This window comes from Eleutherodactylus coqui, chromosome 8 (assembly GCF_035609145.1).
Source record: "Eleutherodactylus coqui strain aEleCoq1 chromosome 8, aEleCoq1.hap1, whole genome shotgun sequence".
NCBI classification, from domain to species: Eukaryota; Metazoa; Chordata; class Amphibia; order Anura; family Eleutherodactylidae; genus Eleutherodactylus; species Eleutherodactylus coqui.
This window is the reverse complement of record NC_089844.1, coordinates 56,960,775-56,985,831: the sequence shown is the minus strand read 5'-3', so window position 1 is coordinate 56,985,831 and position 25,057 is coordinate 56,960,775. Positions and strand designations below refer to the sequence as shown.

The 25,057-nt window shown below is 44.0% G+C and overlaps 1 protein-coding gene across 1 annotated transcript in view; it reads left to right on the top strand.

Moving 5' to 3' along the window:
• Nucleotides 1-15,137, top strand: part of LRRC3 (leucine rich repeat containing 3) — a 51,289-nt gene extending 36,152 nt beyond the window's left edge. The window contains exon 2 of the mRNA XM_066577377.1: nucleotides 13,537-15,137. Within this exon, the coding sequence (XP_066433474.1) occupies nucleotides 13,640-14,467 (828 nt within the window). The 5' untranslated portion in view covers nucleotides 13,537-13,639 and the 3' untranslated portion in view covers nucleotides 14,468-15,137. The remainder of the gene's footprint in view (nucleotides 1-13,536) is intronic.
• Nucleotides 15,138-25,057: the final 9,920 nt, after the last annotated feature.

Sequence of the window (25,057 nt, the reverse complement as noted above, 5' to 3'; positions counted from 1 at the left end):
AACCCCGCTCTGAGGACACAGGCACTACCGTCTCCTGACCTGAACCCACACCCTCACCTCCGCTGTCCTCGGCCCCATCCACCAATGCCTCTCAGCGCACCGTCCAGCCGTCGCTAGCGCAAGTGTTTGAGCGCAAGCGCAAGTATGCCGCCACGCACCCGCACGGTCAAGCGTTAAACGTGCACGTAGCCAAATTTATCAGCCTGGAGATGCTGCCGTATAGGGTTGTGGAAACGGAGTCCTTCAAAAGTATGATGGCGGCGGCGGCCCCGCGCTACTCAGTTCCCAGTCGCCACTATTTTTCCCGATGTGCCGTCCCAGCCCTGCACGACCACGTCTCCCGCAACATTGTACGCGCCCTCACCAACGCGGTTACTGCCAAGGTCCACTTAACAACGGACACGTGGACAAGCACAGGTGGGCAGGGCCACTATATCTCCCTGACGGCACATTGGGTGAATTTAGTGGAGGCTGGGACAGAGTCAGAGCCTAGGACCGCTCACGTCCTACCCACCCCCAGAATTGCGGGCCACAGCTCGGTGGTGGTATCTGCGGCGGTGTATGCTTCCTCCACTAAACCACCCTCCTCCTCCTCCTACGCAACCTCTGTCTCACAATCAAGATGTGTCAGCAGCAGCACGTCGCCAGCAGTCGGTGTCGCACGGCGTGGCAGCACAGCGGTGGGCAAGCGTCAGCAGGCCGTGCTGAAACTACTCAGCTTAGGAGAGAAGAGGCACACGGCCCACGAACTGCTGCAGGGTCTGACAGAGCAGACCGACCACTGGCTTTCGCCGCTGAGCCTCCAACCGGGCATGGTCGTGTGTGACAACGGCCGTAACCTGGTGGCGGCTCTGCAGCTCGGCAGCCTCACGCACGTGCCATGCCTGGCCCACGTCTTTAATTTGGTGGTTCAGCGGTTTCTGAAAAGCTACCCACGCTTGTCAGACCTGCTCGGAAAGGTGCGCCGCCTTGGGAGTCAGCCTCCTCAATTATTTTCAGAAGAGTGGGCCTGGTTGGCAGACATCTGCCAGGTCCTTGGAATGTTTGAGGAGTCTACCCAGGTGGTGAGCGGCGATGCTGCAATCATTAGCGTCACCATTCCTCTGCTATGCCTCTTGAGAAGTTCCCTGCAAAGCATAAAGGCAGACGCTTTGCGCTCGGAAACAGAGCCGGGGGAAGACAGTATGTCGCTGGATAGTCAGAGCACCCTCCTGTCTATATCTCAGCGCGGTGAGGAGGAGGAGGAAGATGAGGAGGAGGGGGAAGAGACAGCTTGGCCCACTGGTGAGGGGACACATGCTGCTGGCCTGTCATCCTTTCAGCGTGTATGGCCTGAGGAGGAGGAGGAGGATCCTGAAAGTGATCTTCCTAGTGAGGACAGTCATGTGTTGCGTACAGGTACCCTGGCACACATGGCTGACTTCATGTTAGGATGCCTTTCTCGTGACCCTCGCGTTACACGCATTCTGGCCACTACGGATTACTGGGTGTACACACTGCTCGACCCACGGTATAAGGAGAACCTTTCCACTCTCATTCCCGAAGAGGAAAGGGGTTCGAGAGTGTTGCTATACCACAGGACCCTGGCGGACAAACTGATGGTAAAATTCCCATACGACAGCGCTAGTGGCCGAAGGCGCAGTTCCGAGGACCAGGTAGCAGGGGAGGCGCGGAGATCAGGCAGCATGTACAGCACAGGCAGGGCAACACTCTTTAAGGCCCTTGACAGCTTTATGGCTCCCCAGCAAGACTGTGTCACCGCTCCCCAGTCACGGCTGAGTCGGCGGGAGCGCTGTAAAAGGATGGTGAGGGAGTACGTAGCTGATCGCACGACCGTCCTCCGTGACGCCTCTGCCCCCTACAACTACTGGGTGTCGAAGCTGGACACGTGGCCTGAACTCGCGCTGTATGCCCTGGAGGTGCTTGCTTGTCCTGCGGCTAGCGTCTTGTCAGAGAGGGTGTTTAGTGCGGCTGGGGGAATCATCACAGATAAGCGTACCCGCCTGTCAACCGACAGTGCCGACAGGCTAACACTCATCAAGATGAACAAAGCCTGGATTTCCCCAGACTTCTCTTCTCCACCAGCGGACAGCAGCGATACCTAAGCAATACGTAGGCTGCACCCGCGGATGGAAGCATCGTTCTGTATCCCCATCAAAAACGGGGACCTTTTCGCTTCATCAATCTGTGTATAATATTCCTCCTCCTCCTCCTGCTCCTCCTCCTGAAACCTCACATAATCACGCCGAACGGGCAATTTTTCTTAGGCCCACAAGGCTCAGTCATATAATTTTTCTAAACAATTTTTATACATTTCAATGCTCATTAAAGCCTTGAAACTTTCACCTCAACCAATTTTTATTTTAACTGGGCTGCCTCCAGGCCTAGTTACCAATTAAGCCACATTAACCAAAGCGATTAATGGGTTTCACCTGCCCTCTTGGTTGGGCATGGGCAATTTTTCAGAGGTACATTAGTACTGTTGATACACCAATTTTTGGGGGCCCTCGCCTACAGTGTAATCAAATTAATTTTTAGCCCACCTGCATTACAGCTGACGTTACATCAGCTGTGTTGGGCACTGCAATGGGATGTATTTATGTACCGCCGGTGGCTTCCTGGCACCCACCCATGCTGTAGGTCCACAGGGAGTTGTAAATGCATCTGTGTCCACTTCTAAAGAACCCCAGTCTGACTGGGGCATGCAGTGTGGGCCGAAGCCCACCTTCATTAAACATGACATTATTACCTCAGCTGTGATGGGCAATGCAATGGGATATTTTTATGTACCGCCGGTGGCTTCCTGGCACCCACCCATGCTGTGGGTCCACAGGGAGTTGTAAATGCATCTGGGTCCACTTCTAAAGAAGCCCAGTCTGACTGGGGCATGCAGTGTGGGCCGAAGCCCACCTGCATTAAACATGACATTATTACCTCAGCTGTGATGGGCAATGCAATGGGATATTTGTATGTACCGCCGGTGGGTTCCAGGGAGCTACCCATGCTGTGGGTCCACAGGGAGTTGTAACTACATGTGTCCACTTCTAAAGAGCCCCAGTCTGACTGGCGCATGCAGTGTGGGCCGAAGCCCACCTGCATTTCATCTGACGTTAGCTCTGCTGTCCAGGGCACTGCAATGGGATACATTTATGTACAGCCGGTGGGTTCCAGGGAGCCACCCATGCTGTGGGTGCACACGGAATTCCCATTGCGGAGTTGGGATTCCCAGTTGTACCTGCCTGTGACTATTTATAAAAAACCGCGGTCTGACTGGGGCATGCAGACACCTTGACAGAATGAATAGTGTGTGGCACATAGGTTCCCCATTGCTATGCCCACGTGTGCAGCTCCAGATGGAGGTGGCACAGGATTGGATTTCTCATTGCTTCTGTACAGCATTGTGGGCTATCGCCCCGCCCCTTTTAAAGAGGGTCGCTGCCTAGCCGTGCCAACCCTCTGCAGTGTGTGCCTGTGGTTCCTCCTCATGGCAGACGCACTTATAAATAGACATGAGGGTGGCGTGGCATGAGGGCAGCTGAAGGCTGGGCAGGGACAGTTTGGTGTGCGCTGTGGACACTGGGTCGTGGGGGGGGTGGTTGGTCAGCATGTAACCCAGGAGAAGTGGCAGCGGAGTGTCATGCAGGCAGTGATTGTGCTTTGTTGGAGGTAGTGTGGTGCTTAGCTAAGGTATCCATTGCTAATGAGGGCTTTTCAGAAGTAAAAGTTGTTGGGGGGGGGGGCCCACTCTTGCCGCTATTGTGGCTTAATAGTGGAACCTGTGAACTTGAGATGCAGCCCAACATGTTGCCCCTCGCCTGCCCTATCCGTTGCTGTGTCGTTCCCATCACTTTCTTGAATTGCCCAGATTTTCACAAATGAAAACCTTAGCGAGCATCGGCGATATACAAAAATGCTCGGGTCGCCCATTGACTTCAATGGGGTTCGTTATTCGAAAAGAACCCTCGAGCATCGCGAAAAGTTCGTCTCGAGTAACGAGCACCCGAGCATTTTGGTGCTCGCTCATCTCTACTAGAGAACTTAAATAACTGTTGGAATCGACATTTCTTTTCTTTTACTTTTCTTTTGTAATGACACAGAGCGGCAGAGTATATTAATATATCAGGATCCTCCTCCTGTTCTCTAGCTATGCTCCCTCTGAAGCGATGGAGAATTGGAAGAGGAGCTGATTAGATAGATACATGCTGCCAGTCTGTGTCAGCAGTTCAACAAAACCTGCCATTAGTGAACAAATGGGCAGAGAGCTGTTACTGTTATTCAGCAGCCCACCCGCTTGGTTTCACAGATGGGCAGCAGAACAGCAGCGCTGAAATAGAGGGCCCTGGGCAATTGCCCTCTATCGCTGCCTCAGGCAAAGGTCAACTGGGTTTCTACTTCCTGTTCCAGAAACTGATGTTGGAGAGAAATACTGCGCATAAAGCTTCTGGAGCTCAATCAAGGATTTATTTTAGTCTGGACATGTGCTTTAAAATGGTCAAGAAGGGAAATAGAAAGACTTAGGTACTCCCAGCTGCTTATCCCCTTCTCCGCAGTCAGCACAGTGCCAGTCCATCATTGAGCAGAACAGCTGGGTCATTTGAGACCCTCTGCTTGCTAGTGATACACTACTAAACAGTTATATGCTTTTACATAAAGTTAGTCTAGCACTGCAATGCTAGCAACCAGTCTGTCTCCAGCGTTCAACTCAAAGTTGAATTCTCATGGAACTAAGGATCAAAAAAGGTCAAAGAGGTTTGACATCCATTAGACTATCCTTTTATCTGTCGTAACCCATTCTTTTCCATGGGTCCCTCTAATAGGTCAGGTCTGTTGGATTTCTGTTAGGCATTAATCTTTATTTTTACTGAACAGAATAGGCAAAAAGCAATACCATTCTGTCAGAGAGCAGTGGAAACCTTATTGAAGTGTCACCCAATCTTGTGCACACAATCGTGTTACGGATCCATGTTCTATAGATGAACGACACCCTTAACCTGGACCTCCAATTTTACCAAAATAATTGTGGCATATAACACCCAGGTTTAGGAGAGAGTAGATGACCTACAAACGCAGCATACGGTAGCATATTAATGAACCACAAGTAGGCTCTGTTCGTATTTGTGTCAGATGCTCTAGTAGGAGTCGTCATTGCGGTGAATAATTTTTTAATGGAAATTTGCATTGCATCCACTGATGGACACCTCAGTGGAACCAGATGGACCCCATTCAGCAGCATCTATCAAGCATCAGGATCTGTAACAGCGTTGTAGCTTTTAGTATAATCTGAAGGCACAATACACACATGCACAGAGCCTAATTTGTACACAACATTGCAACACAATGGAATGAGTGAAGCCATCCAATGCGTTCACAAACTATGTATAATGAGGAGATATTTGGGATGGTCACGTCCAGTTACAATGGTGGCCAAACAGCCTTTTCACAGCTGAAATTTTATAACTGGATCTATTCTTCAATCTACCACACGATGGCCAAGAATGGATGTAGCTCTAGTAAATTCCCAGCTATGTGAACTATTAGTGCTCTGTGGACTTTCATCCCTTGGATATGAAAAATAATATTGAAATTTACTGACAATTCGCAAAACCAAGACATTGAAATTTCATAATGTTTCGTTAAACAGTGATTCGGCTTTAGCTACATAAAAACCAGCAAACCTTTTTTTTAACATTTCCATTTATTGGACATAAGGCCACAGGCGTAACTATAGAGAGTGCAGGGGATGCAGTTGCACCCGGGCCCAGGGGCCTTAGGGGGCCCATAAGCTCTCTCCTTCCATATAGGGAGTCCAGTACTATAAATAAAGCATTATAGTTGGGGGCCCTGTTACAAGTTTTGCATTGGGCCCTAGCACTTCAAGTCAAGCCTCTGCATAGGAAATCCAGATCAAACTATGAAAAACAACCCCAGATCTCTTTTTTACTGCTTCACCAAACTTTGCAATTAGCACAAAACATTTTAATAGATATTGTTCTCCTTCCATCTCTTTAAGATTGTTTTGTTGGATCACTTCACATAATTCTTGTCTATTATGACCTTGGGGTTGTGTGCAGCTTTTAAGCAATGGAAAGCCAATCCAGACACTTATGGATGAGCATTTTGGGACCTTTCACAAGCTACAGAATAGACTGCATGACGCACCACAAGCCATAGTAAATGTCACGCCAAACTCCACAGGCTATTTTGATGCATTGAAAATGGCTTAAACCCTGCCTGCAGTTAGACCTGCAGATTTTGGTGTGGAATTCCGCATCTCAGAATTTGCATCTTGCTGCGTAATTCCATCCCGTGTTAAAGGTCCATTTGTGTTCTGACATGACTTCTAGAGGAAGTTTAGTGTGAGTGGTGTGTTTGGTAGTATTGCAGACGAGGACCAATGACTTGCTTACTATACACTTCTGCACTTTCTCAACCTCTTCTGTGAGCTTATTATATACAGTATTTGAGATGTTGTTGCTCTTTAATATTTCCAAAATTCTAGCCTTTATAGTGGACTGTGCATGGTCATAAATTTTGTAAACTGAATTTTTGGAGAGGTGGCATCTAATATCGATGGTGACTGTGGTTTTGTGCTCGCGTATATGCGCCTGTTAGCAACAGCTGTTGCTAAAATGGGTGAAACTATGAATCAGAAGAGGTATCCACATACATTTGGCCAATACAGAAAGTGTTGATATGCTCTGACTTTTTACACCTTTTAGAATTTTTAAAGATTTGCTTATTATAGGAGTTTTCTATTGCCGTACATTTATGGCATATTGTATTGAGATGTAATTAATGTATGGTCATTGAGGCTCTGAATGCTGGAACCCTTTAAGATAATCATTTCTTGTTGGCTGTACTATAATTCACTTGGGAGACCAAGATCAGCCCAGTGGGGGAAACCAATCCAAAACTGTATATTGGTGAACTTTCAGAACAATACAGGTAGGTTTACTCCACCAGTATGCTAATTTTGATAGTGACATTGGCTCCAAATAGCAAACAAAACTTTCAAACAGTTTGAATATCTCATAAATAACATAATTTAGTAAAGGGATTGTCTGGTTACTGGACAACATTCCCCCTATAGCTCCAACTGTGCTGAAACAATAAGAGGAATAGTACTTACCCCTCCTCTGCCATGGGGATCCAGCACAGCAGCCCCGCCATCCTCCCGATGTTTGTAGTGGAAGATGATGTCACTGTATATCACCTGACTACTGCAGCCAATCAGGGGCTGCAGTGTTATCATTCCGAACTCCTGGCATCATGGTACCCAGAGGACCGAACGGTGATGTTGCAGTCTCTGGTGATATCCAGTGACATCATCTTCCACTGCGAATATTGGAAGGAAGGTGGACATGAAACACTGAATTCCCTTGGCAAAGAATGGGTAAGTACAGCTTCTTTTGTTATTTTAGCACAGTTGGGCCTATAGGGGGAATGTTGGCTAGTAACTGTACAACCCCTTTAAGTGTATTATGTTGGGTGCATGGTCTTTTATTTTAAAGGGCCACTCAAGTGATTTTTTTCATTCATTATGTAGCTGCCCCCCAGTATATATAAGTGACCTAGTGTTACCTTGGTTAGATATTCCTTTCTATCTGAAACTTTCAGCCTCTTTTTCCTCAGTTGGTCATGTGATCTCAATTAAGGCCGGCTGCACACGACCGGGTCGGATTCCGCATGCAGGAACCTGCTGCAGAATCCGACCCTGTGCCCGGCATGCACGCGCACCCATCATTTGTTCTTCTCTTCTGTACTGCGGATGGTTTGCCCGGCTCGCCGTCGGACATGTGCAGTATAGTTTTTGTTTGTTTTTTTAAGCCCCTGCCTTTCCCGCATCATCGCTATGATGCAGAATCCACAACCTTTCCGCAATGTCAATTGCAGAAGGGCCGCGGGTCGGACGGCTTACATTGACTTCCTTGGAAGCCATCCGTGCAGAATTCGCTCAACAAAAGAGCATGCTGTGATTTTACCTCCGTGAGCAGAAAATCGCAATTGATTTCCGCTCATGTCCATAAAAAAGCTCTTTTCCATAGCATGCTATGGAAGGTATTTGCTGCGGAATCCGGGGCGGGTGTCCGACTCCAGATTCCGCAATGCAAATCCGGTCATGTGCAGCCGACTTTACTTAGGTTTATTTGATCAGTTACGACTCAGTTTCTCAGTCTGTGTTTTGCTGTTGCATGGACCCTACCCCCAAAAACCGCCTAGAGGGCGATACAGGCACTCCTGTCCCAGTTTATAGTATGATAATAATCACACAGCTGCTGTCACACACTTATAATAGAGGATATCACAGCTCATTCTCTTCACTGTATACTTATGGTCTGTAGTTTATTTAGAAGAATATAGAAGGTAATGATAATTAAACTGTCCCCTCAGCAGGCATAAATGGTACAGCTCTACCTAAGGCTGTGCTTATTCACCATGGGATAGATGTGATGGAGAAACCAGAAGGCTACACAGGAGGCTACACAGCATGGAAGTGGCGGCAATACACAGAGCAAAACCTCCAGAGTTTGACAGGCAATTAGGTGAGGGGGACAGAGTTGGAATAATGTGTTTTCGCTGGAGTGTCCCTTTAAGCATAACACATATTACTGAATTGTTCTGAAGGCGATATCAACTCAAATTTGTTTGCACATTTTTCCTTCAAAACAAATGGGCCATTAATATTCATCATATACCTTTTGTCTTTACTTCTAACGCGCTGTATTTATTAGAGAATAAACAAGCTGTCGCATTAAGTATGAATGAAGGCCTCTAATAAAATGATGGAATTAGAGCAAAATTGTAACCATGGATTATGTAAGGGCGGTGATGGGTGTGGATTCATTCCTTATTCTCGTTATTTAGTTTCTCATTCACGTTTTTAAGTAAAATAACTTCCAATAAAAAAAAAATCTATAATGAAGCCATAGCTAATCCAGGTTTATTATTCCAGCATTTCCTATCACACACATGAAAGGCTGCGGAATGGGAACTGTTTTTCTGCCTATAATGAGTTTGTTTAAAGAGCATCTGACAAGAGATTTTTTAATGAAATGAGCTTCTTTCAGCCTCAGGATTTCATAGAGAAACCGCACATCACACGGCAACAGTCAGAGACTTTCTAAGGAGCTGCTGCAGCAGAACAGATGTAAGAGACAGTGAGTGGTGTTAAGAATCTCCCAGAATACAAATGACCAGAGAACCCTGGAATAGGAAAAAGGACCTTAATTGGTATTATACTGATTTTCCAACAGAGTCAAAGGGTGCTATATATATATATACTGGCAAGCTAAGGAATAAAGGGACCCTATTACAAAAGGAGGAGAGAAAAAAAGCTCTGACGCCTTTCCATATATGTCGTTGTTTCATAACTGCTTAAAAGTTACAAATCAGATTTTTTTTATTTCAAAAAGTTAAATAATGAAATACAAATTTTCAAACTTTTATTTTCAGTGATACATTTGTCTTAATGATTTCTGTATGGGAGTCTTCTTAGTGAGAAATTACTACGCAACGTAAAGACACGTTTACACGTAACGATTATCGCTCAAAATTCATTCAAACAACCGAAAATGAGCGATAATTGTTACGCGTAAACGCTGCCGTCGTGCACCTTTTGTCTTACAATGATTTTAAGGTGAACTTAAATCCATCGTTCAGCCGCAGAGAGATAAAGTATCTCTCAACAGACTGCATGCTGTGTTCTTAGGGGGAGCAAGGAGATTACATTTCTGCCGGGAGCTGCGTGAAGAACAATGCATCTAGGCATGTGATTAATCACACACTGGGCTCTGCAAACAGCTCCTGAAGGCCCTTTTACATACAACTGAAGATGATAAAGCGTTAAGGCCCATTTACACACAAAGATAATCTTTCAAAGGATTAAAAGATTGAAGGTTTTAGCGATCAGTTTGCATAAAGTGTTAATGGACACTAATGTCCATTAACACTTTATCATCTTTATTTGCAGGAGCTTTTTGCAGAGCCCAGCATGTGGGCTGGGCTCTGCACACAGCTCCATTGTTCTCATCGGGGCTGCTGGCAGAGTACAATGTAATCTCCCAACTCCCATGGAGAACACAGCATGCGGTCTGTTGAGAGACACTTTATCTCTCTGCGGCTGAATAATGGATTTTAAGTTCACCTTAAAATCATCATTCAGACGAAAAGTGCATGATGGTAGCATTTACACACAATAATTATCACTCATTTGCAGTTGTTTGAATGAATTTTGAGCAATAATCATTGTGTGTAAATGGGCCTTTAAGGGGCATTACTGGCCATTAACACTTCATGCAAAAACATCACTAAAACTTTCAATCATTTGAAAGATTATCTTTGCATGTAAATGAGCTTTAAGGCCTTGTGTACGTATCTGTAATATACCACCTATAGAAATCTATGGGCCCATAGTGTGTAACTTTGCATCCCGATTTCATGCATAAGTACACAAAATATTTAGTTTTTAATGAAAAAAGAAGAGTAGTGGATTGCATAATATCACAGAGGTTATATTTGTAAGATTATGTTATGGGTTATGTTTCTGCCTGTAGTTGAGGGCAGAATACGCTGTTATAGCGATGCATGATAAGACTAAGGCTCTGTTCACACCACTGGGGATTCCATTCGAAATACTAGAATGCAGTGTTATCTTTTTTCAGTAAGGTAATGGACACCACAACAGAATCCTGACAGAACCCATTATAGTCAAAGGTCAGTTAGGCACCATTGGTGTCTGGTATATGATGGACCCTACCACAAAAGTGGGGAATAGGAGCTTCCTAATCGGCGCAAGGCACATAGAGTCCAGATATGAAGTAGTTACCAAGTTTAATCGACACAGCAACACAATGTGTTTCAGGCCTGGACTCGGCTCTTTATCAGGTTGGTAGATCAGTATACAGACCTGAAGTAGGGTCCAGTCTAGGCCTGAAACACATTGTATTGCTGTGCCGACTAAGCTTGTTAACCACTTCATACCTGGACTCCGTGTAGTATGCGCTCTAAGCAGCAAACTGGATATCATTATACATGCTTTATTTATGTCATGTTAAACACAACTATATCAGTTGAGCAGCTTTCATCTGTTGCTAACCTATGCATGTGATGAGCTGTATACTTCAAGTGCCCGTGACCTCTTTTGTTTTACATATGTGACAAATCTGCCACCCCATTATTTTCACTTTTCTGCTCCTATTATAAAACAGAGATATGCAAAATTTAACTGAGAGCCCAAGTCCAAATAGAAATACACAGCAATTCCAAGGCAAAATCCAAATATTCAGATTGTGTTGTGAATCTACTACAGATTTCACCTGACGGCTCGGTCACACGGGCGCATCAGCGCCTGTGTGACTGCAGCCAGCAGATGGCCGTACCTGAAGACGGCCGTCTCTCTGCAGCGCCGGGAGGAAGAACATGTGACCGGCTTCATTGCCGGTCATATGTTCTTTCATCAGCGCTGGAGAGAGACAGCCATCTTCAGGTACAGCCGTCTTCTAACTGTCAGTCACACGGGCGCATCGGCGCCAGTGTACGGGTGCCGATGCGCCCTTGTGACTGAGCCCTTACATTGAAACTTAAAATAGCAATGGTCAAAATCCTTGAGTTTTCAGCAAAAGAATAAACTTGATGTGGATCTAAAAATCAGCAGCATTCTCATATAATGATGCAGAATGTTTCAGCTAACCCGATGCACATGTATAATACTCGCAGATTTGTGGTGCGAAATCCAGACTGAAAATCGGCAAATATTCCACTACATCAGAATGGTGCATGGAGTTATTATCACTTCACAGGAGCCATAAGGGCTAAAGGCCCATTTACACTCAAAGACAATCTTTCAAACGATTGAAAAATTGACAGTTTTAGCAATCATTTGCATAAAGTATTAGTGCACACTAATGTCCATTAACAGTCTATCATCTTCATTTGCATGTAAAAGGGCCTCTGGGAGTTGTTTGCAGATCCCAGCATGTAGGCTGAGCTCTGCACACAGCTCCATTGTTCTCGCACAGGCTGTCAGCAGAATACAATGTAATCTTCGACTCTCATGGAGAACACAGCGTGCGGTCCCTGTTATCTCTTCCCAGCTGAATAATGAATTTTAAGCTCACCTTAAAATCATTGTTCAGCGGAAAAGGGAACGATGGCAACGTTTACTCCGAACAATGATCACTCATTCGCGGTCATTTGTGGAGAGCACAGCGTGCGGTCCCTGTTATCTCTTTCCAGCTGAATCATGTATTTTAAGCTCAACTTAAAATCATCATTCAGCCGAAAAGTGAACAATGGCAGCATTTACACCCAACAATGATCACTCATTTGCAGTCATTTAACCGTATTTTGAGTGATAATTGTTGCATGCAAATGAACCTCAAGAGTTCCACTGTAAATGCTTTGTCATGTGCACAAGGCTTAATAGTGTTCACACCAAGTTGTGCAGTGTAAGATATTCTAAGGACATTGCTGCATAGACTATAGAATTTCTATACTTTAGCTACAGGGGGAGGACAAAAATATGGAAACACCATACAAAATGCATTGGCCCCTGCTGGGGTGAGAGCTTTCCTGCCAAATTTGTGTTTACTTCACCTCCTGCCCTGGTCTGGGTGGTGTGGGGAGCCTACTGGTAACAGCAGCTGAGTGTCTCAAACCCCTAACCAATAGAACCTTGTTGCTCGGGTAGATGTTCACATCTGCCTGGCAGCATCTGTGTCACATTACCTCCATTTAAGGGCTCCCACCCACTAGCGTTTTTTTTCACTGCGAAATTCGCACGTTTTTTTTCTACAGGGGGTCTATGGGACTTGTAAAGCTAAAATCGTGATCGCGCAAAATCGCAATTTACCGCAAAATCACGATTTTGCGCAATCGCGATTTTAGCTTTACAACTCCCATAGCCCAAAGACCCCTGCAGAAAAAAAAAAACGCTGCGAATTTCGCAGTAAAAAAACGCTAGCGGGTGGGAGCCCTAAATCACATATTTTTGTACACCCCTTATACCTCTCGTTTAAGATTTTTTTTTGCTGTTTATTCGGCACAGTAATCCGACACAGAATGCACTGAGTATCAGATATGTATTGCTGCTATTATTAATTTCCAGAACAGATTTTGTTCCTTTGATAACATGTCTGGATATTTTCTTTGCTGCATATGTAGCTCCGCAAATTGCTGTTTGGCCATTTCTTTGCAAAGTATTTGCTCATTTATAGACAGGGATGACTGTGTATTTGCAGACCGGATCTTAAGGGTCCTTTGTTTACAACTTTACATTCTCAAGGTTTTATTCATGTTTCCTATTTGTGTATTCATCATATATATATATAAGCAAGAACATTTCTGTATCTGAAGATGTTCCTTGGATAGTCCCATTGCAGTAAACGGATTGCTATTAAAGTTCATGTTTATTGTGGTGACAGACAGAGTCATACATTGGATATTATGTACTGGCTTGTTTAATGTTCTGAATATATTGAAACTGATTGGATACAAAAGCGCTGCTACAGATGATATTTCCTTCTCTTCATTTTACAGGCTGCTGCAGAAACAAGCATTTATCATGGCTATAGACAGAAGACTTCCAACTGAGACAACTGCACGGTTCTATTCAAGTCTGACATAAATATGTTCTTCTTGGATGAGGAATTCAGAAGTCCTATTCTATCCAATGCATGTGTATCTCTGTAAGATGCACCCAGCAGAGCCAACATCCAGGTGTATAGACTCTATTTTCAACAGAGGACTTCTGCTGCTCTTTTTCCAATTCCAGTTCATTGTATCTTGCCCCAAAAGTTGCCAGTGCTCCGACAACAGTGGAGCCATGGTGGTCCAATGTAGTTCAAGAGACCTGGAGGAAATACCGATAGACCTTCCCACGGACACCGTTTCCTTAAAGCTAGATGCAAACAAGATTCAACAGGTACCCAACAATGCATTTAAGGACTTGAATTATCTCCAAGAACTTGACCTTTCCAAGAACTCTATTGAGAAAATCGAACTGTCTGCTTTCAAAGGAGTTAGTGATGGGCTAAGGCTGCTGGATTTGTCTGGAAATCAAATTCAAACTATTCCCAAGGAAGCTTTGGCCAATTTAAAAGGAAAAATACGTCTTTCTAATAACCCTTTACATTGTGACTGCTCTCTTCAGGAGATGTTAAGGGAACTGAATTTGGACCCAGACACAGTAAATGACATTTCCTGCCAAACCTCAGTACAGGAGGAATATGTGGGTAAACCTTTAATCCAGGTTCTAGACTCGGGCATTAATTTTTGCAATATCCACCACAGGACCACAGATGTGGCCATGTTCATTACTATGTTCGGCTGGTTTACTATGGTAATAACCTATGTGGTTTATTATGTCAGACACAACCAAGAGGATGCCAGAAGACATCTGGAGTATCTCAAGTCATTGCCCAGCACTCAGATAACCAAAGATTTTGATACTATCAGCACAGTCTTATAGATAGCTCTGTAATAATGACTTTAAACAAGGTGTTGCTGTTTGCTGCAAAAGTATAAAGGCTCCTATACACATTATGGAAATGTTGTCTGGACTCGCTCATTTTATTGGGACTGGATGACTATCGCATGTGTATGGGGGCCTTCTGACTCTTCTTTGAAAGTTGATGTTGGGGGAAAGAAGGATCAAGCATGTTGAATTTCAATGCCCGATCCTCCTGCTGTCCCTGGAGATAAGCCGCCAACAACCCTGTATGGCAGCAGCTCGCCTTCCTTTGCCTATTGAAAATACATGAACAGCCAAAATTGAGTTTTCTTGTTATGGTGGAGCAAGGAGAAATAGCTGTGGGCAAAACAAGCGTTTTAACCCTTTCCAATCCAATTTCCCTGCCATCCGCACACTCCACAGCTCTTATTTATTTTGAGTGGGAAAGCGCATTGTGGATTCCTTGGAATTACTCAACAGAAACACATAGGCCGCCTGCAGACGAGCGGGTCGGATCCGGCAGCGAGAATTCTCGCCGCGCGATCCGACCCGAGCGCCTGCAGGGACGAGCGCGTACTCACCCACGACTGGCGGCCCCCGCTCTTTCATGTGCCGGCTGCCGCGCAGCCGGCGCATGCGCAGACTGGAGCCGGCGGCCGGGTGAGTGCGTGCCCCGCAGAAAATTAGGACATGCCGCGGTTTGTTTGCCGCGCGAGATTTCGCGCGGCCAAACCGCGGCCGTCTGCATAGGAGTGCGTATTTTAATGCACTCCTATGCAAACTTTCAGCGGCGGAAATCCCGCGGGAAATCCCGCGGCGGGATTTCCGCTCGTGTGCAGGCGGCCATAAAAATGATCTGTCATGATGATTTTGTTAGCAATGTTTCAAAAATCAAATGTGAGTTATGAGTGTTTCACATCGGGAAGATCATTTGCAATAATCCTGTAAATATATATAGTAGAGATGAGCGAACGTGCTCATTTAGAGCAATTACTCGATCGAGTATCGCTTTTTTTCGAGTAACTGCCTAACTCGGCGAAAAGATTCGGGGGGCGCCGGGGGTGAGCGGGGTGTTGCGTGGGGGAGTGGGGGGGGGGGGGGGAGAGAGCTCCCCCCGCCGCCCCCCGAATCTTTTCGCCCCGAGTAGGCAGTTACTCAAAAAAAGCGTTGCTTGATCGAGTAATTGTCCTAAACGAGCACGTTCGCTCATCTCTAACATATATATATATATATATATATATGACACACATTTATATTATAAGACTCTATTCACTTCTATAGATAGATAGATATCATTAGAGAAATTAGAAATGAATAGTGTTTGCACAGCAGAGCCCTGAAGTCTGAGACTGTTCTGCTTATGTACATTACACTGTGCAGAACAGAGCTCCGACATCGGAGTTCTGTTCTGCATAGTATTAGAAACATGTGTCAGACCATGCCCAACATCAGAGCTATGCGGAGAAATCTGAATGTCAGATGAGGTCGGATTGGAAAGGGTTGCACAGGCACCTTAACACTTATAAAGTAAATCGCTAAGAGTTTCCCTGCTGCAAAGTATAAAGAGACAGCTATTAAATAGAAAGGAAAGAAAAAACAATGGTGTTGCCCAGGGCCAGCAATTCGAAGATGCCATATTCTAGTTCAGCTTTTAAATAAAATAGGTTCACCTGTTTGGTTGCTGAGAATGACACCAGTGTTCATGTTTTTACACATTGTCATAAATGACATGTATAACAGAATTTATCAGATTGCTTCATTCTTCTAGTTTTAAATACATGCTGGATTCACTGTAACAATTCTATGTAAAGAAGGGCAGTTCGGTAGCATGCCTTTAACCTGGCATCAATGGGTTTGCATAAGTGCCAGATTACAGAGATACCTGATCATGAGAGGAACTACTTAATTGAATATTTTTGCTTTTGTTCTTGAAGAGTCCCCATAATCTCCAAGTTTAGTACTAGGAACAATTGCTGGAAGATGATATTTTACAGAGTTAGCAAAGTTTAAATTGACACTTAAAACAACAAACGCCATTGAAAAAGTCAACTTAAGGTCTGTTGCAATTTTGTTGCAATTTCGTATTTAACACATTAAGGTCCTGTTCATATTTCGATTTCTATACCATCTAGGAGTTCCATTAGGCTTTATGACTGAATCCCCAAAACACGATTCAGATGGAGCCACCCACTTGTATTGATGAAATCTACTGAAACGGAGACTAGCAGCTTTCCGTTCAATTCTGCTTGTGTGAGCAGAAAAGAATAATGTGGTAGAACATGTTATTTTTTCTGGTTCCAAATTCCATAAACAAAGCAAAATCTGCTGCAACCGGATACATATCGATCTCCATTTTTAGCAGATTTCATGAATAGAAGTCAATCATTCTGTCCATGGGTTCAGCAGATTTCAGCAATAGAAGGGGAATGGTTCTGTATGAGGATGTAGACGTAAACCCTGACGGAACTCTTAGGCGAGATGTGAACAGGTCCTAAGTTAAAGGGGTTGTCCCGCGAAAGCAAGTGGGGTTATACACTTCTGTATGGCCATATTAATGCACTTTGTAATATACATCGTGCATTAATTATGAGCCATACAGAAGTTATTCACTTACCTGTTGCGTTGCTGGCGTCCCCGTCTCCATGGTGCCGTCTAATCTTCAGCGTCTAATCGCCCGATTAGATGCGCTTGCGCAGTCCGGTCTTCTCCTTTGCTGAATGGGGCCGCTCGTGCCGGAGAGCGTCTCCTCGTAGCTCCGCCCTGTCACGTGTGCCGATTCCAGCCAATCAGGAGGCTGGAATCGGCAATGGACTGCACAGAAGCCCTGCGGTCCACCGAGGGTGAAGATCCCGGCGGCCATCTTCACAAGGTAAGTATGAAGACGCCGGACCGCGGGGATTCGGGTAAGTACTATCTGGTTTTTTTTTTTATCCCTGCATCGGGTTTGTCTCGCGCCGAACGGGGGGGCTATTGAAAAAAAAAAAACCCCGTTTCGGCGCGGGACAACCCCTTTAACATTTGCTACATCTGTGTATAATGTTGGATTTAAGAGAACCTGTCATCACCTGTAAGCACCATAAACGTTATGGTGCTCATAGGACAGGTCCCAAGAAGTCCAGGGATGTGCTTTACATAGTTGTCCGTCTCCTGTTACCACGCTGTCACCCAGTGTGAATGTGCGCGCATCCCCTGCTGTATAATAACAATAATGATTATATTTATATATATTGGGGTAAGTCAAAAATTTTCTGCACTATGGCTGTAGAATTTATTTGATTACACTTTCAGAAAAGACAGGTACATTATTTTTCGACACAATCTCCCTGCATTGCAATACACTTTGTCCATCTGTCAACAAGCTTTCATAGTCCCTCATTAAAAAACGTTTTAAGCTGAGCTGCGAGCCACGAATGCACCTCTGTTTTCACCTCTTCATCAGACGTGCAACTTTATCCTCTTAGGACTTCTTTCAGGGGACCGAGGATGTGATAGTCCAATGGGGTAAGATCAGAAATATAGGGAGGATGCTTCAACACTAGAGATGAGTGAGCATGCATGTCCGAGCTTGATGCTCGTTCGAGCATTAGCATACTCGAAAGTGCTTGTTACTCAAGCGAGCACCAAGCGGTGCTCGGGTGCTCGAGTAAATTGCACAGGAGACTTGTTTTCAATTGATACGTGGTTGCTGCCGGTGGCTACATTGAAAACAATGGTCTGCCGGCACCCCTGAATTGTTTTTTATGGAAGGACTTTACATGTAAGCGTTTCCCTGAAAAACAATAATTTTAGTGTAAAAAAAAAAAAATTGCCCTCCGCCGCTGCCGTGTCCCCTGCTCAGCCAATCACAGGCAGCTCTCGCCTGTCATTTATTCGTCGAGACCTGCCTGTTATTGGCAGAGCACCTCAGCCAATCACAATTAGCTCTTTCAGCAGGCGGGGATTTTAAATCCCTGCTGGTGATAGATCAGCACTACAGAGCTGGGGACCGCGGAGAAGACGTGACTGAGCCCCGGCAGCTAAAGGGAGGTGAGTATCTATTTTTTTTATGTTTTACACTATTTTTCATGGTTTTTCAGGGAAGGGCTTATATTAAAGCCCTTCCCTGAAATTCATTGACGGGGGTGCCGGCAGCAGGATCGTCTACCACAGCTGTCATGTGTGACAGCTGCGGTAGGGAATTGAAGAATGTGGCAGATGTAGCAGCAGGGAATTCTTTTAACTAGTGGGGATGAAGGAAACATCTGCCGCATGCAGCAGGTGTGTTCTTCATCCCCGCGGGGGATACGGCAGCAGCGGAGATTACGTTTTTTAAATATTTTTTTACACTAAAATTATTGTTTTTCAGGGAAGGACTTATATGTAAAGTCCTTCCAAGAAAAACAATTCAGGGGTGCCATCAGACTATTGTTTTCAATGGAGCCGCCGGCAGCAGCTGCGGCTTCATTGAAAACAATGCAGAGCATCAGGCACATTGAAAAATGCTCGAGTCTCCCATTGACCTCAATGGGGTTCATTACTCGAGCCGACCTCTCGAGCATTACAAAAAGCTTGGCTCGAGTAACGAGCACCCGAGCATTTTGGGTCTCGCTCATCTTTATTTAACACCTCAAAACGAAATTTTTGAAGAGTGTGGGCAGCAGTGAACGGATGTTTATTGTAATGCAATAACACAATACTCTTGGATAGCAATTGTTTGCATTTTGTTTGAATTTTAGGCTTCAGATATCAGTGAGTATCTCACTGCAACGAGCACTGTTGATTGTTGAACCTCTTTCCTGATAAAGTTCCAGTTCCAGGGATTAGTCTGATTGCCATTAGGGAGTGGGGAAGGAATTTTCCCCCAAATGGGCTAATTGGCTTTTGCTCTTGGGGTTTTTGCCTTCCTCTGGATCAACAACATAGGAGGATAAACAGGCTGAACTAGATGGACATTGTCTTCGCCCTTATGTACTACGTAGTTCCTTCTTCATGGCTGACACTTATGCGACCTTCCTTGAACTTTTCTATCCTTTCATACACACTTCTTCACAACAAAACACTTTTCCGATATTGTGCACAAAGTCTTCCATAAATATCATCACCAGAACACCCTCAGACCACAAAAAAATGAATCGCTGCTCTTCTTTTGTGCCATTTTTTCTTGCACTGCAGTCGCAAATTAACTGATGCAACACATTCAAACTCGCACAGCAGTGACTGGGCAGATCTACAACGAAAAGTGTTGATAAGACTTTGCTGCCAACAAAAGTTTTAATATAACTGGAGTGCGGATTATTTTTGATACAGCCGCATATATAAATACTAGCTGATATACCCGGCTTCGCCCGAGTTAATTTGGTACTGGTGTTTATCTGGTGTTCACACGGAAAATCTTATGAAGTCGTGGTTACTTTAGAGTACAAATAAATTCAGATAAGATAGATTTCATAGTTTAATGGGAAATAAATTAATTTTTTTTTAGGATTCACAATTTTATTGTAAATTATCACGGTTGGAAAATGAATTTCTCAAAAACGCCTGCCTATTACCTGAAGTTAAAGGCCTAAGGGTAGCGTGTGTGCCAAAAAGAACTTTCCTAGGCTTTATATATTTTTGAAAGAAAATCCTCTCTCATAAATCGTATTTCTTGCTGATTTTCAGTGCATAGTTAGAAGAGATATTTTTTCATTACATACAGGCCAGTTAGATTCTTTCAGTGTATAGGCAGATATAAGAGAGATTTTCCTCAAACTGTATGTAAAAATTTCCCTCCACAAAATGTCCACCCCTCACATGCTGCTCATTACATGCAGATCAGATAGATTTTTTTCAGTATATAAACAGATAGAAGAGAGATTTTGTCAGACTGTATGTAAGAATGTCCACCCCTCACACGCTGTTCATTACACACAGGTAAGTTAGATTTTTCTCAGCTTATAGGCAGATAGAAGAAAGATTTTCCTCAGACTGTATGTAAAAATGTCCACCTCTCACACGCTGCTCATTACACACAGATCAGATTCTTCTCAGTGAATAGGCAGAAAAAAGATAGATTTTCCTCAGACTGTATGTGAAAATGTCACCCCATAGAATGTGCCACCTCTCACATGCTGCTCATAACACACAGATCAGATAGATTCCTCTGTGTACAGGCAGATAGGAGAGAGATTTATCTCAGACTGTATGTGAAAATGCCACCGCACAGAATGTCCACCTCACACACGCTGCTCATAACACACAGATCAGATAGATTCCTCTCAGTGTATAGGCAGATAGGAGAGACATTTATCTCAGACTGTATGTGAATATATCACCCCACAGAATGTCCACCTCTCACACGCTGCTCATAACACACAGATCAGTTAGATTCCTCTCAGTGTATAGGCAGATAGGAGAGAGATTTATCTCAGACTGTATGTGAAAATGCCACTACACATGAATGTCCACCTCTCACACGCTGCTCATAACACACAGATCAGATAGATTCCTTTTAGTGTATAGGCAGATAGCAGAGAGATTTATCTAAGACTGTATGTGAAAATGTCACCCCACAGAATGACCACCTCTCACACGCTGCTCATAACACACAGATCAGATAGATTCCTCTCAGTGTATAGGCAGATAGGAGAGAGATTTATCTCAGACTGTATGTGAAAATGTCACCCCACTGAATGACCACCTCTCACACGCTGCTCATAACACACAGATCAGTTAGATTCCTCTCAGTGTATAGGCAGATAGGAGAGAGATTTATCTCAGACTGTATGTGAAAATGTCACCCCACAGAATGTGCCACCTCACACATGCTCCTCATTTTTACCCTGAAAGGTAACACCCCTTTTTATTCAAATTTCTTTCCCAGACTGAAGGTTGCAGCCCCTTGTTATACTTTAAGGCATACTCCATCCCAGCAGTCCATGTACACTTCCTTTGGTACTTTACAGCCTTTCAATACATACAGCAGTCAGTTTTATTCCTGTCAGTATATACTCATATTTCTAAATGCGTTTTGATTTGCTGAGAAGATAACTGTCTCATATATTGCGGGGTACAGATATGTTATTAGTTACATAACATAGGTATGGTCATGCCAAATTTAAAGTTTGTGCAGTACAGATGTGTGTAATTAGTTACATTACATAGGGGGTCACTTACTTTTATGCATAGGTATTGAGTAATCAAGTTGCAACCCTTTAAATTTCCAATATATAGTACGCAAAGAATGGTCAAATCAAATTTCACATTTGTGCGGTAAAAATTTGGGTAATTATTTGTTGCATTGGGAAGTGAGAGAATTAGATTACGTACGTAAAATTTGGACGCTAATTCTCTTGCACTTAGAATTGAATAATCGAGTTGGAACACATTAACTTTTCCTATTTATGACATAATCAAGGCTCGTGCCAAATTTCAAGTTTCTATGACATCGGGAATTGAGAGAATTAGATTACGTACGTAAAAGGTGGACGCTAATTCTTTTGCACTTAGAATTGAATTATTGAGTTTGGACCCATGAACTTTTCCTATATATGACATAATCAATGCTCATGCCAAATTTCAAGTCTCTACGACATCGGGATGTTGGAGAATTAGTGGCCAGTCAGTGAGTGAGTGAGTCAGTGAGGGCTTTCGTCTTTATATATATAGAAGTGCATCACCAGAAACACAATTGTAAATTTGGCTTAACAGATATCACAGTTTAATACTGGAAACATTCCTCTGTAAAATCCCATAATGGATTGAATGAGCTCAGATAACTCAGTAATGCTATTTAATGCAAGCTGTTTATTCTCTTTTTCTTTAGATACATTTTTAATGCAGTCAGAATAGGCATTATAGTAGGATATATTTGACATCAAAATCCAACAATAAAACTGGATCTGACTTTTGGAAATACCAAAACTGTATTGCATATTGCATGTCCAATAACAGTCATTTCTCCAAGTACTGTACAGTTACAAGAAAAAGTAGGTTAACCCTTTGGAACTACTGTGCCTAGATTCCTGCATTGCTTACTAATAATATGTGGTCTCATTGTTATCTAATGTAAAAAGTTTAGTACTGTAGAGCCAGTAGAGCAAAATGTGATTGTTCCCAGTAAGATAAAACTAAGTAATCTTGTAGATATAATACCTTTCAATGGCCAACAAAAATACATGATGTTAATGCGAGCTTTCAGACTTTTACTCTCAGTCCCTCTTCAAAGCATAATAAAATGGATGTGAAGAGACATGCACATTTATACACACATACTTATGATAAGGCACAGACATGGATGTGAATAATTTGCCCTTAAAAGAATGGTCCCTGAATTAGTGTTGCGGATGGCTTTGTGACTTAGAATCGCCTTTCAATATCACACACATAAAGTTGTATCTTTTCAAAATATTAATTTGTCTGTGAGTGATGAGTAACTGTGTGAGTTACATCATGTGATCGGTCACCGGGGCTCTGAGCTCCACCACTGATCACATGATGATAACATCACCACAGGTCCTGTAAGCACATGGCTGCTATGAGGCTCTGCATATTTTAGGCCCTGTGATGATGTCACCATCATGTGATCAGTCACCAGGGCTCTAAGCTCAGCCCTTGATCACATTATGGTGACATCATCACAGGGCCTAAAATATGCAGAGCCTCATAGCAGCCGTGTGCCTACAGGACCTGTAATGATGTTATCATCATGTGATCAGTGGTGGAGCTTAGAGCCCCGGTAACTGATCACATGATGGTGATATCATCACAGGTCCTATAAGCACACGGCTGCTGTCCGGCTCTGCTGGTTTAGGACCTGTGACCAAGTCCAATCCCTTTCACTATATTATATTAGTAAGTGGCGCATTGCACCACTAGAAACACTGGTACTAGTATGTCTTTGAATTAATACATTGAGTAAGTATCCACAGTGCAGCACTAAAAATAAGCAAACCCTTGAAATTAATAAACCTATAAAAATAAGTCTTTAGCATTTAGGAGGAATTTTGGACTATTCTTTCCTGCAAATGTGTTTTGTACATCAATATTTCTGAGATGCCTTCTGTGCACAGCCTTCTTCTGGTCAGACCACAGCCAGTGGTAAAACTATAGGAGTTGCAGTTGTGAAGGGACCATATGCCAGGGGGCCAAAGAGCCCCCATTACCACTATAACATGTAGGGCAGAGATTACTGAATCTATCCATGCCTGAAACTCTAGTCATCAGTTAATACTAGTACAGTCTTCTTTGATCATGTTGCTGCCTGATACAGCTGATACATTGCAGCTCCATGAATAGCATAACCCAACTTTACTTCCTGTCTCTTGATATCTGGTGCTCAGGAGACGAGGACAGGAGTCAGGTTGTGTTATACACAATACTACTTTGTGGAGGCACAGAAAGGTACTATTACTTTGTGGTGTAGGTACATTTGTACTAAACAAATTCCACCCCTGTCTCCTCTGATCATAGAACATTTTCACAGAAGCATAGTGGAATATCTGGGTGGTTTGGAACAACCTACAAAGGGACAACAGTCCTGAACTTTCTTCATTGGTAGATCATTTTTCCAAAAAGTGTATTGCTGTGCATCCAGGTTTATAGCAATGGCTTGTAGCCTTTTTTAATTTCGTGTATCTCTATAACACATCTTCTGAGGTCTTCTGAAAGTTGTTTGCATGGTTCACACTAAGCAATCTTTTTTTAAGAGCAGATTTGTCAGTAACCTGGCATTGTCTGCCTCTTATAAATAGGCAGAGCATCCACAAAAATTCCAGTTTGCGGCCTTATTCAAACGAGTGTTTTACCACGGCTATTTTCCCTGATGAAACACCAGCAGAAAATTGCGACCATCTGAAGCATTGGATTCTAATGCACTTGTTCAGATGGGTAAAATTGGCCAGCCAAAAAAGATAGCATTTACGGTGTGCATTCCAGCCAGCTGCTTTTACGCTGACTAGAAAAGATAGGTCTGGACCTATCTTTTGCCGGGATGCAGGAGCTACACAGGAGCTAATAGGCCCTATGGGAGCCTGTGAGAGCTGCCCAAAAAGGGAGGTGGGAAGTAGTTTCGCAGTGGTTCTTCCTGCAAAGGGAGGGGGCTGGACGGGGTGGGAGATTAGTTCACTCCCACACTAGCTCCTGCCCTGACCCACCCCCTCCCTTTGCCGGAAGCCGGCAAGGGGCGGAGAGGTGGAGGGAGTTTAGCAGAGCTAAACTCTCTGCTCCCACCCAACGGTATTCCAGGCTATGGCGTATACACACCACAGCCGGGCCATCTAAATGGGTGTTAAAACGGGAGAAACAGCTGCAACAAGATCACGGCTGCCTCATATTCATGCGATTTTCAGCCACAATGCAGCCGCGACGTGGGCGGCCAAAAGTCACAGTGCCCGTGTGAAGGAGCCCTCAATCTCATCTCCTTAATTGAAACACCTTTTTCCAATTAGTTCTTAGAGAAGTTCTTAACACAGAAGTTCACTTTGAGTGGTTTCATATCTGCACTCGGGGAATCCTCACAGCTGATTGGCTCCATCTCTGAATAGAACTGAACAGCGTCAGACAGACCCCATTGATTGTAGTCCACCCAACTGCCCGATTTTTGGATGGAAGAAAAAGTGCTTTTTCTGTCAGTATTTTGAGCCAGATCTG